The 16274-nt window shown below is 40.2% G+C and overlaps 2 protein-coding genes across 2 annotated transcripts in view; both read left to right on the top strand.

The window, feature by feature from the left end:
• LOC139560619 (neuropilin-1a-like) overlaps positions 1-3121 on the top strand; it is a 61555-nt gene extending 58434 nt beyond the window's left edge. The window contains exon 18 of the mRNA XM_071377551.1: positions 272-3121. Within this exon, the coding sequence (XP_071233652.1) occupies positions 272-561 (290 nt within the window). The 3' untranslated portion in view covers positions 562-3121. The remainder of the gene's footprint in view (positions 1-271) is intronic.
• Positions 3122-10261: 7140 nt separating this feature from the next.
• LOC139559527 (integrin beta-1-like) overlaps positions 10262-16274 on the top strand; it is a 48185-nt gene continuing 42172 nt past the window's right edge. The window contains exon 1 of the mRNA XM_071375603.1: positions 10262-10614. The gene's annotated coding sequence lies outside the window, so the exon portion shown is untranslated. The remainder of the gene's footprint in view (positions 10615-16274) is intronic.

Genomic DNA, 16274 nt, shown 5'->3' with positions numbered 1-16274 from the left:
CTAACTCTCTAAATTCGAGCTCATGCTAGGCCATATACTGTATGTATCCAGCTGTTAAAGTTTTTTTTAAGGATCTTCCATCCTTAACAACTAAAGTGAAGAGGGACAAGAAAGTAAAGAGGAGAGATGCTGTGTTAGAAGAACGTGGGCCAGATTCAAACCCATGCCAGCATTGGCATACAGTACATGTGTGCTTTGAAGGCAGCAGGAGTAACTGCTAGTCTAGACCACCCCAGGCTACTAAAGTGTTTCTTTCCCATCTCTATTTCAGCGATGGACCCCTACTACCCAGAGGAAGTGGAGAATAGCGAGCTGGGTGGCCCAGGCAACATGCTGAAAACCCTGGACCCCATTCTCATCACCATCATCGCTATGAGCGCTCTGGGGGTTTTCCTGGGAGCCATCTGTGGTGTTGTCCTCTACTGTGCCTGCTCGCACGGCCACATGTCCGACAGCAGGAACTTGTCGGCTCTGGAGAACTATAACTTTGAGCTGGTGGACGGCGTCAAGCTAAAGAAGGACAGCAAGCTAAATGCACAGAACAGCTACTCAGAGGCGTGAGCGTCATCCTCTGAGGGAAGAGAACACAAGCAGCCTCATAGCTGGAGGAACTAGACCACCGGACGGAGGGTTGTGAGTTGTGACTCAAGTGTTATCCTATTCCTTATATAGTGCACTATGTAGGGGATAGGGTGGCATTTGGGATGCAGCTGGCTATAGCGATGGTGGGAGGTTGTGACTGAGCCATGCTATTCTCAGGAGCTGCAGTGAAAGGAACCTACCCGTAGTGGGCACTGTGTATAATAAAACGTGTACAGCAAAAATTATTATTTTGTTTTTTGTTTGTTTTGCGACGTGCTTTGTTTTTCTGTAATCAGATGCTGGTGATGAGACCAATTGAGATGGAAGTATTTATCATGTTTTTGTTATTTTTCTTCTGGAAGGATAGGATATTTTATTTTTCATCAGAGGTCATTATTATTTCACAGAAATAGCATAGAAACGTATATTCACTATCCTGATGCGTGGCTCTTCGGCTGGTCATGTTATCAGTTTGTATGTCTGCATCGATTTGTGCATCGATTTGTGCATCTTGTTTGTGTGTGTGTGTGTGTGCGTGCATGTACGTGTGCGTGCGTGAGCAAGTGTATGTGCATGCATGTGTGTATGCATCCAGAGGGTGCTTGCCCTGGCCCTAGACCTGTGTCTAGTTCCACAGTGCCTTTTTGAAAGTTTCTGTTGCCTTTTCTCCACTGATTCTGTTCTGATCATAGCAGTATGTTAGGCATCGGCTGATAGAGTCTGATTCTGATCATAGCAGTATGTTAGGCATCGGCTGATAGAGTCTGATTCTGATCATAGCAGTATGTTAGGCATCGGCTGGTAGAGTCTGATCATAGCAGTACGTTAGGTTGGTAGAGCAGGGTCAGATTGGCAGGATTCCATGCCATCCCTCCATAGCACATGACACATCCAACTTATTGTACATAGGTTTTAATATATTTGTGCGCCTTTATAAAAAGAGACAAAATGCTGCAGTATCCTTTCTTTGTGGTTTATGTATCATAGGCAATGTTATCTGGCTGTCATCATGTATGTAATAGGCATTTTGTGTTGTTATGTTCCATTGGTGCTCTCCCAATGCTGCCTGGGAAATGAGGGTTATTATAGCCAATGGTTATGGCCTTTTGAGAGATGTTCAGATTCAGCCATGATCATCAGTTTTGAGCCTTATTAATAGGGGCAACAATTGGCTACAAAGGCCTAACAAGGAGAGAGTGAAGAAGTGTCAAATGGCACCCTATTCCCTAAAGAGTGCATTACTTTTGACCAGAGCCCTATGGGCTATATAAAAGTAGTGTACTATATATGGAATATGGTGGTATTTAGGACGTATTCAGACAACAGACTGGGCGGCTGAAGCATCTCTACGAAGAAAATGCAATCACAGTGCTATGACAATACCTGGGACATTATGGGCCAGTTTCTCAGACATGGATTCAGAATCTCGTTGAGAATGCTTTCAAGTCCTGGACTAGGCTTAATCTATGTCTGGGAAACCGGCCCTACATCTCTGTGGTGGAATGATGGCCCTTGATAGAATGAAAGAGACTCTTATGACGTCATGCTGTTTTCATGTACTGTAGCCTACATCCTCTTTGCTCTCCTTTTTGTCTGTATTGAATGTTAATGTGAAGAGTTCAGACAAAACAAAGTACTGTATAAAATGGCGAAGACATAGATCCATGGTTTAATCAATGGATGTGATGTAGCTATACTGTTTATTCCTTCTGCCGGGGTCTATGAGCTTCTATGTTTAGATTCTTTCATGTTTTCTTCATGCGGGGTAGCTAGTTAAACAGATGTTTCATAGTTCTGCTTGGAGCTCATAACAGTATTCCACATTCCATAGGATTAGAATGATTGGAATTAAAATGAGTCATTCTATTTGTATGGTTCCACCACTTGTAAAGGCATAATGTTTTGGTGTTGTCTTCGTCAATAGGAAAGGATGCTGCAGCAATAGATGTGAAAACAATGTTGCACTGATATATTTAAAAGATCTTTGTGTTGTTTATGATATTGACTTGTGAAAAAAGAGAAAGAAAGCAAAAGAAGGATAAGACAGTGTTACAGATAACTCTTTTATATGGTTTCAGATGATATAGTTCTGAAATGTACAATTATGGAGATGTTTTTCATTATTGAAAAAGCTATACATGTCTCTTTACTTACGTAATGTTTAACTTGGTATGTTATATCACCTTGTGTTTTTTGTACTGTCACAAATGTCTGTGCCATTTTTTTTCTACAAAATGTTTGATTTTCAATACTGCTTCTGTAATTTGCCGTCCCAGATAAAAAAGAAAAAAATAAGTTAGCAGTTGAGGCCTTAATGACTCAAGTAATGTTTCTTTACTTGGACTCCGTCCCAAATGTCCCTATTCCCTATATAGTGCACCCATAGGGCTCTGGTCAAAAGTAGTGCACGATGTAGGGAATAGGGTGCCATTTGACTCCCTGGTCAGCTTCTACCCATCTGTCTATGTTGTTTCTGACTCTGATCAATGACTACTACATTCCAAAGAATTGGATCAAATAAATGTTTGAATAAGATGAACTATTTCAAGTTGTTTTGGTTTAGAAAGTGATAATTGTGTATTTTCCCCATCATATACCCAAAGTTGTACCCTTTTAATGTGTCCTTTGTCATATCCACATTGAACACTGGAGGGCGGTGTTGTATAGAATGCTGCACGTGACGGGCCACTCCAAATCAATAGCAACAAATCAAGTAATCCTGTGCATTGTCTGTGTGTTACAGTTTCTCACACATAAAGTTATTAGGGTATTACATTATCAAATACAGTGAATTACCAGCACAACTCAGTTCCTGTAATGTATAGTTGTTTACGGGTAGAGATACTGTACCAATGTGCGAAGAAGACGTGTGGTTAGGGTGAAATGTCCTGATAAAGCCACCGTCACCATAGAGCTATCAGACATAGAGCTATTCTTAATATCACCATAGACCAGAGGTTATTAAGCTTTTTCAGCTCAAGACTCAAATTAGAAATGTCCTCGAACTACCCAAATTCTATTTGCCAAGTCATTTTTACCAAAACGATGTAATGATTCTGTCTATTCTCAGCAAAATCTGCAGAGCTGGGATGGTTGTATCCACTATATACAATTGAAGTCGGAAGTTTACAAACACTTAGGTTGGAGTCATTAAAGCTCGTTTTTCAACCACTCCACAAATTTATTGTTAACAAACTATAGTTTTGGCAAGTCGGTTAGGACATCTACTTTGTGCATGACAAGTAATTTTTCCAACAATTGTTTACAGACAGATTATTTCACTTATAATTCACTGTATCACAATTCCAGTGGGTCAGAAGTTTACATTTACTAAACAGCTTGGAAAATTCCAGAAAATGATGTCATGGTTTTAGAAGCTTCTGATAGGCTAATTGACATCATTTGAGTCAATTGGAGGTGTACCTGTGGATGTATTTCAAGGCCTACCTTCCAACTCACTGCCTCTTTGCTTGACATCAGTGGAAAATCAAAAGAAATCAGCCAAGACCTCAGAAAAAAATGGTAGACCTCCATAAGTCTGGTTCATCCTTGGGAGCAATTTCCAAACGCCTGAAGGTACCACGTTCATCTGTATAAACAATAGTACGCAAGTATAAACAGCATGGGACCACGCAGCCTCGTTCTGTCTCCTAGAGATGAACGTACTTTGGTGTGAAAAATGTAAATCAATCCCAGAACAACAGCAAAGGACCTTGTGAAGATGCTGGAGAAAACAGGTACAAAAGTATCTATATCCACAGTAAAACGAGTCCTATATTGACATAACCTGAAAGGCTGCTCAGCAAGGAAGAAGCCACTGCTCCAGATCCGCCATAAAAAAGCCAGACTATGGTTTGCAACTGCACATGGGGACAAAGATTGTACTTCTTGGAGAAACGTCCTCTGGTCTGATGAAACAATAATAGAACTGTTTGGCCATAATGGCCATCGTTATGTTTGGAGGAAAAAGGGGGAGGCTTGCAAGCCGAAGAACACCATCCCAACCGTGAAGGACAGGGGTGGCAGCATCATGTTGTGGGGGTGCTTTGCTGCAGGAGGGACTGGTGCACTTCACGAAATAGATGGCAACATGAGGCAGGAAAATGATGTTGCTTCAATATATCCACATCTCAAGACATCAGTCAGGAAGTTAAAGCTTGGTCGCAAATAGGTCTTCCAAATGGACAATGACCCCAAGCATTCTTCCAAAGTTGTGGCAAAATGGCTTAAGGACAACAAAATCAAGGTATTGGGAGTGGCCATCACAAAGACCTAACCTCAGTCCTATAGAAAATTTGTGGGCAGAACTGAAAAAGCGTGTGCGAGCAAGGAGGCCTACAAACCTGACTCAGTTACACCAGTTCTGTCACGAGGAATGGGCCAAAATTCACCCAACTTATTGTGGGAAGCTTGTGGAAGGCTACCTGAAACGTTTGACCCAAGTTAAACAATTTAATGGCAATGCTACCAAATACTAATTGAGTGTATGTAAACTTCTGACCCACTGGGAATGTGATGAAAGAATTAAATGTCAGGAATTGTGAAAACTTAGTTAGTTTAAATGTATTTGGCTAAGGTGTATGTAAACTTCTGACTTCAACTGTATAAAACATTCTATTGATTGCAATAATTTTGTATAATAATTGAAATTGGAAAAACTCCGTTTTGAATCCAGCGTCATTTTGTGTATCAGTTCATAAACCCTACACCATGAAAAAAAAAACGTTGAAATCTCTTCCCAACTATTTTGCAATCTACAGTGTATTTGGAAAGTAATCAGACCCCTTTTTTAGTTTTTCCACATGTTGTTATGTTACAACCTGTTTTTTGTTTTTTTCTCATCATCAATCTATACACCATACCCCATAGTGACAAAGCAAAACAGGTTTTTAGAGATTTTTGCAAATGTATTTTAAAATAAAAAACTGAAATCACATTTACATACCCTTTACTCAGTACTTTGTTGAAGCACCTTCAGCAGCGATTGAGGCCTCGAGTCTTCTTGGGTATGATGCTACAAGCTTGGCACACCTGTATTTGGGGAGTTTCTCCCATTCTTCTCTGCAGATTCTCTCAAGCTCTGTTAGGTTGGATGGGGAACGTCGCTGCACAGCTATTTTCAGGTCTCGCCAGAGATGTTTGATTAGGGTTCAAGTTCAGGCTCTGGCTGGGCCACTCAAGGACATTCAGAGACTTGTCCCGAAGCCGCTCCTGCGTTGTCTTGGCTGTGTACTTAGGGTCGTTGTCCTGTTGGAAGGTGAACCTTTGCCCCAGTCTGAGGTCTGTATCTCTCTGGAGCAGGTTTTCATCACGGATGTCTCTGTACTTTGCTCCATTCATCTTTCCCTCGATCCTGTCTCCCAGTCCTTGCAGCTGAAAAACTTCCCCACAGCATGATGCTGCCACCAACGTGCTTCACCATATGGCGGGTTCCAGGTTTCCTCTAGACGTGACGCTTGGCATTCAGGCCAAAGTGTTCAATCTTGGTTTCATCAGACCAGAGAATCTTGTTTCTCATGGTCAGAGTCCTTTAGGTGCCTTTTAGCAAACTCCAAGTGGGCTGTCATGTGCCTTTTACTAAGGAGTGGCTTCCGTCTGTCCATTCTACCATAAAGGCCTGATTGGTAGAGTGCTGCAGAGATGGTTGTCCTTCTGGATGGTTCTCCCATCTCCACAGAGAAACTCGGGAGCTCTGCTGGAGTGACCATCGGGTTGTTGGTTACCTCCCTGACCAAGTACCTTCTCCCCCGATTTCTCAGTTTGGCCGGGTGGCCAGCTCTAGGAAGAATCTTGGTGATTCCAAACTTCTTCTATTTAAGAATGATGGAGGCCACCCTGTTCTTGGGGACTTTCAATGCTGCAGATATTTTTTGGTACCCTTACACAGATCTGTGCCTCGACACAATCCTGTCTCGGAGCTCAATGGACAATTCCTTCGACCTCATGGCTTGGTTTTTGCTCTGACATGCACTGTCAACTGTGAGACCTTATATAGACAGGTGTGTGCCTTTCCAAATCATGTCCAATCAATTTCATTTACCACAGTTGGACACCAATCAAGTTGTAGAAAGATCTCAAGGATGATCAATGGAAAAAGGATGCACTTGAGCTCAATTTCGAGTCTCATATCAAGGGTCTGAATACTTATGTAAATAAGGTATTTCTGTATGGATTTATTTATATATAAATTAGCAAAAAAATGTTTTTTTAATGTTTTCGCTTTGTCCTTATGGGGTATTGTGTGTAATATTTAATCAATTTTAGAATAAGGCTGTAACGTAACAAAATGTGGAAAAAGGGAAGCAGTCTGATTACTTTCCGAATGCACTGTATATCGCACAACAGTCCATTTACAACTTTCTTTAACCAATTTTGGTACTTATTGCAGGGACGACAGACACGTTCCTTACTTTCTCCCCCTTCCACTTGCCTCTATAGAGCCATACTTAATAAAGGCTTTTTCCTGCCACCATTACACAGCAAAGACAGCACAGAATGCTGAATAATGTAAGGCTGACTTCAAAACAGGGATGAGGTTATTAATAAATCTTCTTCGGGATCGGTGTCCCATCCACAGGACGGTTGAGCTAACGTAGGCTAATGCGATTAGCATGAGGTTGTAAGTAACAAGAACATTTCCCAGGACATACACATATCTGATATTGGCAGAACATATACATATCTGATATTGGCAGAAAGCTTAAATTATTGTTAATCTAACTGCACGGTCTAATTTACAGTAGCTATTACAGTGAAATAATACCATGCTATTGTTTGAGTAGAGTGCACAGTTTTGAACTTGAAAAGTAATTAATTACTTCTTGAGGGCAGGGCATTTTGGGCATTTTCACTTTCGGAAAAATAGCATGCCAAAGTTCAACTGCTTGCTACTCATCCCCAGAATATAATATATGCATATCATTAGTAGATTTGGATAGAAAACACTCTGAAGTTTCTAAAACTGTTTGAATCATGTCTGTGAGAATAACAGAACTTATGTAGCAGGCAAAACCCTGAGGACAAACCATTCAGAATTTGTATTTTTTTGATGTCACTGTCTTTTCAATGAGTTTTCTTAGAGACACCAGATTTCTAATGGACTTGCTTGCAGTTCCTACCGCTTCCACTGGATGTCACCAGTGAGGTTATTCCTTTGTGTAGTGAAGAAGTAGGGCTATCATAAATTAGGGTCACATGAAGTACATTTATTTTCTTTTTGTATTGAACACAGATCATCCCGTCTTCAAATTGATCGATTATTAACGTTTAAAAATACCTAACGTTGTATTACAAAAGTAGTTTGAAATATTTTGGTAAAGTTTACATGTAACTTTTTATATATTTTGTAGTGACTTGGCGAAATTTGGAAGCTGTGATTTTCTGGATGAAACTGTCCAAATAAATTGACATTTTGGATATATATCGACGGAATTAATCAAACAAAAGGACCATTTGTGATGTTTATGGGACATATTGGAGTGCCAACAAAATAATTTCGTCAAAGGTAAGGCATGATTATATTTTATTTCTGCGTTTTGTGTCGTGCTTGCAGTGTTGAATTATGCTACTCTCTTTGTTTACTGTTGTGCTATCATCAGATAATAGCATCTTAAGCTTTCGCCGAAAAGCCTTTTTGAAATCTGACATGTTGGCTGGATTCACAACGAGTGTAGCTTTAATTTGGTATCTTACATGTGTGATTTAATGAAAGTTAGATTTTATATCATATTATTTGAATTTGGCGCGCTGTATTTTCCCTGGCTATTGGCCGGGAGAGGTTTTAATAAACAAATTAGGCACATTTAGGCAGTCTTGATACAAACATTTTAACAGCAATGCAATGGTTCATTGGATCAGTCTAAAACGTTGCACATACACTGCTGCCATCTAGTGGCCAAAATCTAAACTGCAGCTTGGCTGGAATAATACATTATGGCAATTCTCTTGCATTTCAAAGATGATGGTACAAAGAAATATACAAAAAAACGTTTTTTTCCTTTGTATTATCTTTTACCAGATCTAATGTGTTATATTCTCCTACATTCCTTTCACATTTCCACAAACATACACAAAAGTTTTTCCTTTCAAATGGTATCAAGAATATGCATTTCCTTGCTTCAGGGCCTGAGCTATAGGCAGTTAGATTTGGGTATGTCATTTCAGGCGAAAATGTAAAAAAATATTGTTTTGTTTGTGACTAATTATTTGGCTACACAATAATATTATCCTAACATCATCAAATACATTGATTTGAATACAAAGGACTATTGTTCTGTGTTAACGTAATGTCTTTCATTTACAGCTTCATTGGAACCTAGATTAATGAATCATTACTTAGCCTTTCATAGTTTATTCAGAATTGATATATTTAGTTTAATTGAATTATAATGTATGACTCATGAACCTGCAGTGATTAAGTTAAAAATAAATAAAAGATTGGGATGGTAGTTAGGAGGTACAGAATGAGTGGCTGATGATTTGGGGAGAGAGGTCCCTGTTGCTTAATTTGACTGTTATTTAGACACGGGGCTGTGCAGTCATACACAATGGCTAAATGTGTGCACATCGTCATTGTTCTCATTGACTATGCACACACTCATTCAGAGAACACTATCCTATCCTTTAAATTAATTTAACCTACAGTACCAGTCAAAAGTTTGGACACACCTACTCATTCAAGGGTTTTCTTTATTTTTACTATTTTCTACATTGTAGAATAATAGTGAAGACATCAAAACTATGAATTAACACATGTGGAACCATGTAGTAACCGAAAAAGTGTTAAACAAATCAAAAAACATTTTAGACTTTAGATTCTTCAAAGTCGCCACCCTTTGCCTTGATGACAGCTTTGCACACTCTTGGCATTTTGACTGGTACTGTATATTACACAGAGCCCCTTTGTCTTGACACATATGGCTATCAGTGTTTTACATCACAGAGGAAATACATCGTAACTCATTTAGAGTATAATACATTCCATTTAGCAGATGCCTTTATGCAAAGTGACTTTTTTTATGTATGGGTGGTCTCTGGAATCAATCCCACCATCGCAAGTTCCATGCTCTACCAACTGAGTAAAAATGTTGATGTTATATTATACTAGTGTCACAGTTTGGAAGAAGTCAAATTTGATGGGGAAAAAACTGGAGAATGCTTCCTCAACAGTAAGACAGCACAACTTAAACTACGCTGTCTTACAAATAAACAATGCTCTGCAACAGGGTCACTAAAGCTTCATGTTTGTTCACTGATCACAAAAACAAGCCAACCGTGGTTTCACTAAACTACATTGTCTCTTAGGAGGCGTTTACTATACTTTTTCACCAAACAACATTCCGTTTGTGTAGTTTAAACACAACTATATGCCCCAAAAAGAGTGTTGAATCGACACTTAGCAACAGCTCTTATCAGTAGGTAGAACCTTCCAAACATGTTTATAATATGTGTTTTTCATATTGAATCATTGTTGAACCATCCATATCACAGCAAATATAACTTCTAAGAAAGGATGTGCCCTGCAACACCTCAACATCTTTGAACAAAGTACAGTTTCTCATATAATTAAGTAGTTTTACTTTGCCTACTCACAGGAAGGTTCAACTGGTCTGTCTGTGAGCTTGCTTCATTGCGCTCCAAGTACAGTCGGCATGTCCTGTGTGGGAGGTTCTAGATAATAAGAGGTGCCCGAAATTCATTGTCCACTCTGCTGAAGGGAAAAATATTTCGCCTTTGACATATGGTAACGTGTTCGGGCTAGCTGGACTCCTGCCCCTAGTTATAATTTTTACATTCCGTTTTTCCTCGACGTTTTGCTATTTTGTACGAGGCAATTATTATTTACGGATTGGCAACATCACTGATACTTGGGGTATTTTCTTCCGTGAAAAGAGTAGCCTATGGAGTAGGGACCCCTCCGCGAGTAAAGTTTTTTTTATCTAGAAAAAGCGCACGGAATACTTTGCCTCAAATGCAGCTCTGATATTATAAAAACACATATATATATATATATATTAGAAAACACGAGTCAAGGTAAGATGATGTACGTTATTTTCTAAAATGATTATCCAGCATATCTGGTAGGTATATGAAGGCTATGTCAAAAATGTACGCTACTGAAATATCCAAGAGATTCGACAAAGGGGATGGGGAATGGGCTGGGTAACTTTGGGTGGGGATAGCGGCAGTCGGACAGGGCTACGCGAAACCGATTAACTTTGTAAATTCTCTCGTATTAAATAGGCCTACATTGACGTTTTTGTGTTTATCTTTACCAACTTTACGTTCCTATATTGTAGGCAATTAATGGTAATTTGACGCATTTTGGTTGGTATACTTTGTAATTGTTTGTCCCCCATTTTATTCTACTGTCTGTCGGCTACTTTCTATAACAGCGTAGGCCTTCCTTCCTACCATAAATTAAGTTTTCTTTGACATGTTTCAGAGGCTGAAAGTTAGTTAGGTTAGTCTACTCTTAAATCTAGGCCCTATTCCATGATGTAATTTGGTGATTTTGAAGGGGATATATTGTATCAAGAATTGTTACAGCCTATATTGTGCTCCTGAGTGGCCATACTTCGAGTGTGTCTCCCTGGGGTAGCCTAAAATGTACCATGTCAATCAATATGTGGTAGTTTATGTACAGTATACATAGATTTCTAATGTAATCGCACAGATGCTGAAATGGCAGGTTGTTTCATTGAGCTAGACTTTTGCATGGGAGTGTCTCACAGCACTCATTGATATATATATTGTCACGGTTGTCGTAAGAATGGGACCAAGGCGCAGCGGATATTGAGTTCCACATATTTATTCCAAAGTGAAATGTATGCCAAAAATAAATAAATCAAATAAACGAACAACGGAACGTGACTACGTGGTGAACAATTACAAAATAATATCCCACAAACACAGGTGGGAAAAATAGCTGCTTAAATATGATCCCCAATTAGAGACAACGATTACCAGCTGCCTCTAATTGGGAATCATACAAAACACCAACATAGAAAATATAAACTAGAACACAACATATAAAGAATAAACTAGAATACCCTCTAGTCACGCCCTGACCTACTACACCATAGTGGTTCTCTATAGTCAGGGCGTGACATATATATATATATTATATTTTTTATTATTTAACCTTTATTTAACTAGGCAAGTCAGCTGCAACAAATTCTTATTTACAATGACGGCCTACCCTGGCCAAACCCAGACGAGGCTGGGCCAATTGTGCGCCGCCTTATGGGACTCCCAATCACGGCCAGTTGTGATACAGCCTTGAATCGAACCAGGATCTGTAGTGACGCCTCTAGCACTGAGATGCAGTGCCTTATTTACATACGTATTCAGACCCTTTGCTATAAGACTCAAAATTGAGCTCAAGTGCATCCTGTTTCCATTGATCATCCTTGAGATGTTTCTACAACTTGATTGGTAAATTCAAATGATTGGACATGGTTTGGAAATGCACACACCAGTCTATATAAGGTCCCACAGTTGACAGTCCATGTCAGAGCAAAAACCAAGCCATGAGGTCGAAGGAATTGTCCGTAGAGTTCGGTGACAGGATTGTGTCGAGGCACAGATCTGGGGAAGGGTACCAACAGTTTTTTTGCAGCATTGAAGGACCCCAAGAGCACACTGACCTCCATCATTCTTAAATAGAAGAAGTTTGGAATCACCAAGACTCTTCCTAGAGTCTTGGTGATGGAGCAATCGGGGGAGAAGGGCCTTGATGGATGGAGCAATCGGGGGAGAAGGGCCTTGATCAGGGAGGTGACCAAGAACCTGATGTTCTCTGACAGAGCTCCAGTGTTCCTCTGTGGAGATGGGAGAACCTTCCAGAAGGACAACCATCTCTGCAGCACTCCACCAATCAGGCCTTTATGGTAGAGTGGCCAGACAGAAGCTACTCCTCAGTAAAGACACATGACAGCCCGCTTGGAGTTTGCCAAAAAAAGGCACCTAAAGGACTCTCAGACCATGAGAAACAATATTCTCTGGTCTGATGAAACCAAGATTGAACAAGCTTGTAGCGTCATACCCAAGAAGACTCGAGGCTGTAATCGCTGCCAAAGGTGCTTCAACAAACTATTAAAGGGTCTGAATACTTATGTAAATGTGATATTTCAGTTTTTAATTGTTTATAAATGTCCAAAAATGTATAAAAAACTGTTTTTGCTTGGTCGTTATGGATTGTTGTGTGTAGATTGATGAGGGGAAAAAACAATTAAATCCATTTTAGAATAATGCTGAAACGTAACAAAATGTGGAAAAAGTGAACGGTCTGAATACTTTACGAATGCACTGTAGATTGCAAAATAGTTGGGAAGAGATTATCGATGCACCGATTGCATGGCGTTCTGCACCAACCAAATGCGAGGCGCAGAATGATTTGTTGAGCTGCTGTGTAAGAAAGCACTGCCACCAATCCTGATAGCAAGCGTGGCACAGACAGCACACAGCTAAGTTATTGTTTTAAGGACTAAAGTGGCCTTGTTAAAAGGCCTTAGTCAGAGTAGGTGGGGTAAAATGACAGTCTTTGATTAGGAGATCCTGTCTGGTAGATAGAACTAGAATGTTTAATAACATAGTATTTACATTGTCTTAAGGACAGGAGTCAAGGAGTGAACCCCCTCTTGTATTTGATTTTGCACACACACACACACACACACACACACACACACACACACACACACACACACACACACACACACACACACACACACACACACACACACACACACACACACACAGGTTCAGTGACTTCAGAGGCTTGTTATAATAGCACACAGAGAAGAAGTGGTGTTGTTGGGCTGACCCAATCAGCCACTTCCCCTAGTTACATTGTTATGACTTAACAGCGCCATTATCACTGGGCTGGCCTAGGACAGTGTCCCAAATGGCCCCCTATTCCCTTTATAGCACACTACTTAAAAAGTAATGCACTGTCCAGATAATATCATACTGTAGTCATGGGGTCATAGACCTATTACTATAGGAAGCATCTCAAAGTAGGAGTGCTGATCTAGGATCAGGTCCTCCCCTGCCATGTAATGGTCTTCATTGTGATCTAAAACCCGAAACGTATCCTAAGTCAGCACTCCTACTCTGAGACGCTTGACACATACAACCCCCCCCCCCCCCCCCCCCCCTCCGACTGATTCAACAGATGACTGACTATGCCTTTCAGATTTCCCAGTCACATTTCAAGCTAGACCCCCAGGCCTGGCAGTGTTGTCTGAATTGAGTGGTCCTAGACTCTTCATGGGGGAAATTCTTATGAGTCATGGATACTGCGTTTCATGGGTCGAGGTCTGGATCTGGAACAAGGGCCTATTAAGTTGGAATGTATTGTCTCATTCTCTGAGTACGATCTAGATCAGCCCCCACCCCATCTCCATTTCTGAGAGGAGTTACACGTTTTGTGTTAAAAGGAGGCTTTTTGTATCAAGCGTCTCAGAGTAGGAGCGATGATCTAGGATCAGTTTAGCCTTTTTGATCACAGTGAATGAGATTTCATGAACAGGGGGAGACCTGATCCTTGATCAGCACTGCATTACAGCTCATATAATCTCAAGAAGGCAGCTCTCATTCACACGATTGAGTAGCCTACTGACTAGTAGCTCGATAGATGCCCCCTGTTAAACAGTACCACATACAAATGAACTGGATTAAGAAGGAATTCCTCAGTTTAGGTTGGGTTTCCTCAATATTCCCTTGTACTCGCCGGTACAACTGAATGCTCTTCCTGATCCATCCACACACTGCTGTTAAGAGAGCACAGCGTGCACAGCAGTTTAATTAAGGAAATGGATTCATTCACTGCCCTGCTGCTAGGAGAGCTAATGGACAGAGGGAGCGGGGAGTGGACTGTAACACAGGCAGTGGGGATTGGGTGTCCGTTCACCTTACTTAGACTGCTAACTCAGCACAATTAAAGATGCAAACATATTTTGTGTGGTTATCATTCATAGCAACCATTCACGCATTAAAAGTGTTGAGATAATCTATAGACTCAAAAGCACATACACATTTATTTAACACGCTAATCTTCATAATGAACACCATCAAATGTACTAATTTTGTACTCCTCCCTATTTGTATGCACCGACCACCAAGGTGGTCCATCGACGATAACATTTTCATGTGGTTAACCAGCGTCGTAGAAGTAACAGCGAGGTGAGTGAGGCCGTGAGAAAATCCATGCAGGTGTGGTTTCTGTTCGTTACAGTCAGGTTCAAGTGGCTACATCACCAGATCAAAGTGTTAGCTTGTTTAGCTACCACTTAGCACTAAGATGAAACATCCCATAAACACAACCAACTGACTCAGTGAATAGGTGTTAGGTCTTGTACTTTCTCCCCCTCTCTAAACAGGTTTGTGTTATTCATTTTTTTTATGAAGTAATGTTAAAAAAGTCAGAGCAGAAGATCTCTGCTTGCTTTTTGACTGCGAAAGTGATGTTGACTCAGAAAAGGTTGGTGACCACTGGCTTAGAGGATTGACTTACCTCTAGTGTCCTCTCTGGGCTGTTTAAGACCATAGAAAACCATTTGTCTGGTCAGTGGTAGACTGTGGTAATATAATGTAGATAATTTTTTTGAGTACGGTTTTCATTGCAGTGAGCTGTGGTTGTCTTACCTACCTTAGTTGAATACACTGACTGTAAGTCACTGTGGATAAGAGTGTCTACTGAATGACCAGAATGTTATTGTGACGTTCTTTACCTGCTAACGTAGGTCTTCAGTAGACCTTATATTTTGCACTGACCTTCTGTAAAGGATTGTTCTCTTTGGCTTGTTGAACCTGACCATAAAAAGCCATGATTCGCCAGAGTTTATTCACACTAATATAAATATTAGGCTCTTAAAACATACCATGTTGCAAAACATACCAGCTCCAACGTAAAAGAAACATCACCTTGAATTCCCTGAAATTCTTTGAGGTTTTAGTTTTTTTCACAATAGTAGTGGTAGTAATATGACGATTCAAGCAAATTGTAGCTGCCAAGGGCTTGGAGTGACTGTTTTTGTCACTTCATTATTCAATGTTTTTAATTAATTTCACTGCATCAGAGATGTCTTACAGAGACATTTCGACTTTACAGACTTCTTCAGTGTGTCTTTTAATTCAAAACAGCATTTGTAAAGAACTACAGATGAGTAGGAGGTTCTTCTATTCAGGGTTGCCACTCATCTGCCAATCAGGGATGTAGATTTTCTGGTTTTCCGGTTTACAAATGAGTCACAAAGGAATACAAAATTATAGGGTATGGGAGCAGGCACGAAGAGCAACTCACATATCAACCGCCCCAGGTGTCCGCTCACCTAAATACATCATATCAATTAATGTGATAGCCCACCACAAAGGACATCAGCCGCAGCCTTTGTGGTGGGCTATCTCATGAATTGATATGATGTATTTGGATGAGTGGACACCTGGGGCGGTTGATTTGTAAGTTGCCCTTCGAGTTGGTCCCCCCTTTGCTGCTATAAACAGCCTCCACTCTTCTGGGAAGGCTTTCCTCTAGCTGTTGGAACATTGCTGCGGGGACTTAATTAATAAGTAGACAAAATTGCAAATTATTAAATCCTTCCAATAGAAATAAAAAATAAAAAAATTAGTTACAAATTGAAATGTAATTAAATGAGTAGACTTCACATGGGATGATTTCACTGAACAGCAAA

Source organism: Salvelinus alpinus, chromosome 30 (assembly GCF_045679555.1).
Source record: "Salvelinus alpinus chromosome 30, SLU_Salpinus.1, whole genome shotgun sequence".
In the NCBI taxonomy this organism is placed as follows: domain Eukaryota; kingdom Metazoa; phylum Chordata; class Actinopteri; order Salmoniformes; family Salmonidae; genus Salvelinus; species Salvelinus alpinus.
The sequence above is the reverse complement of the archived record's forward strand: the minus strand, read 5'-3'. Positions and strand labels throughout refer to the sequence as shown.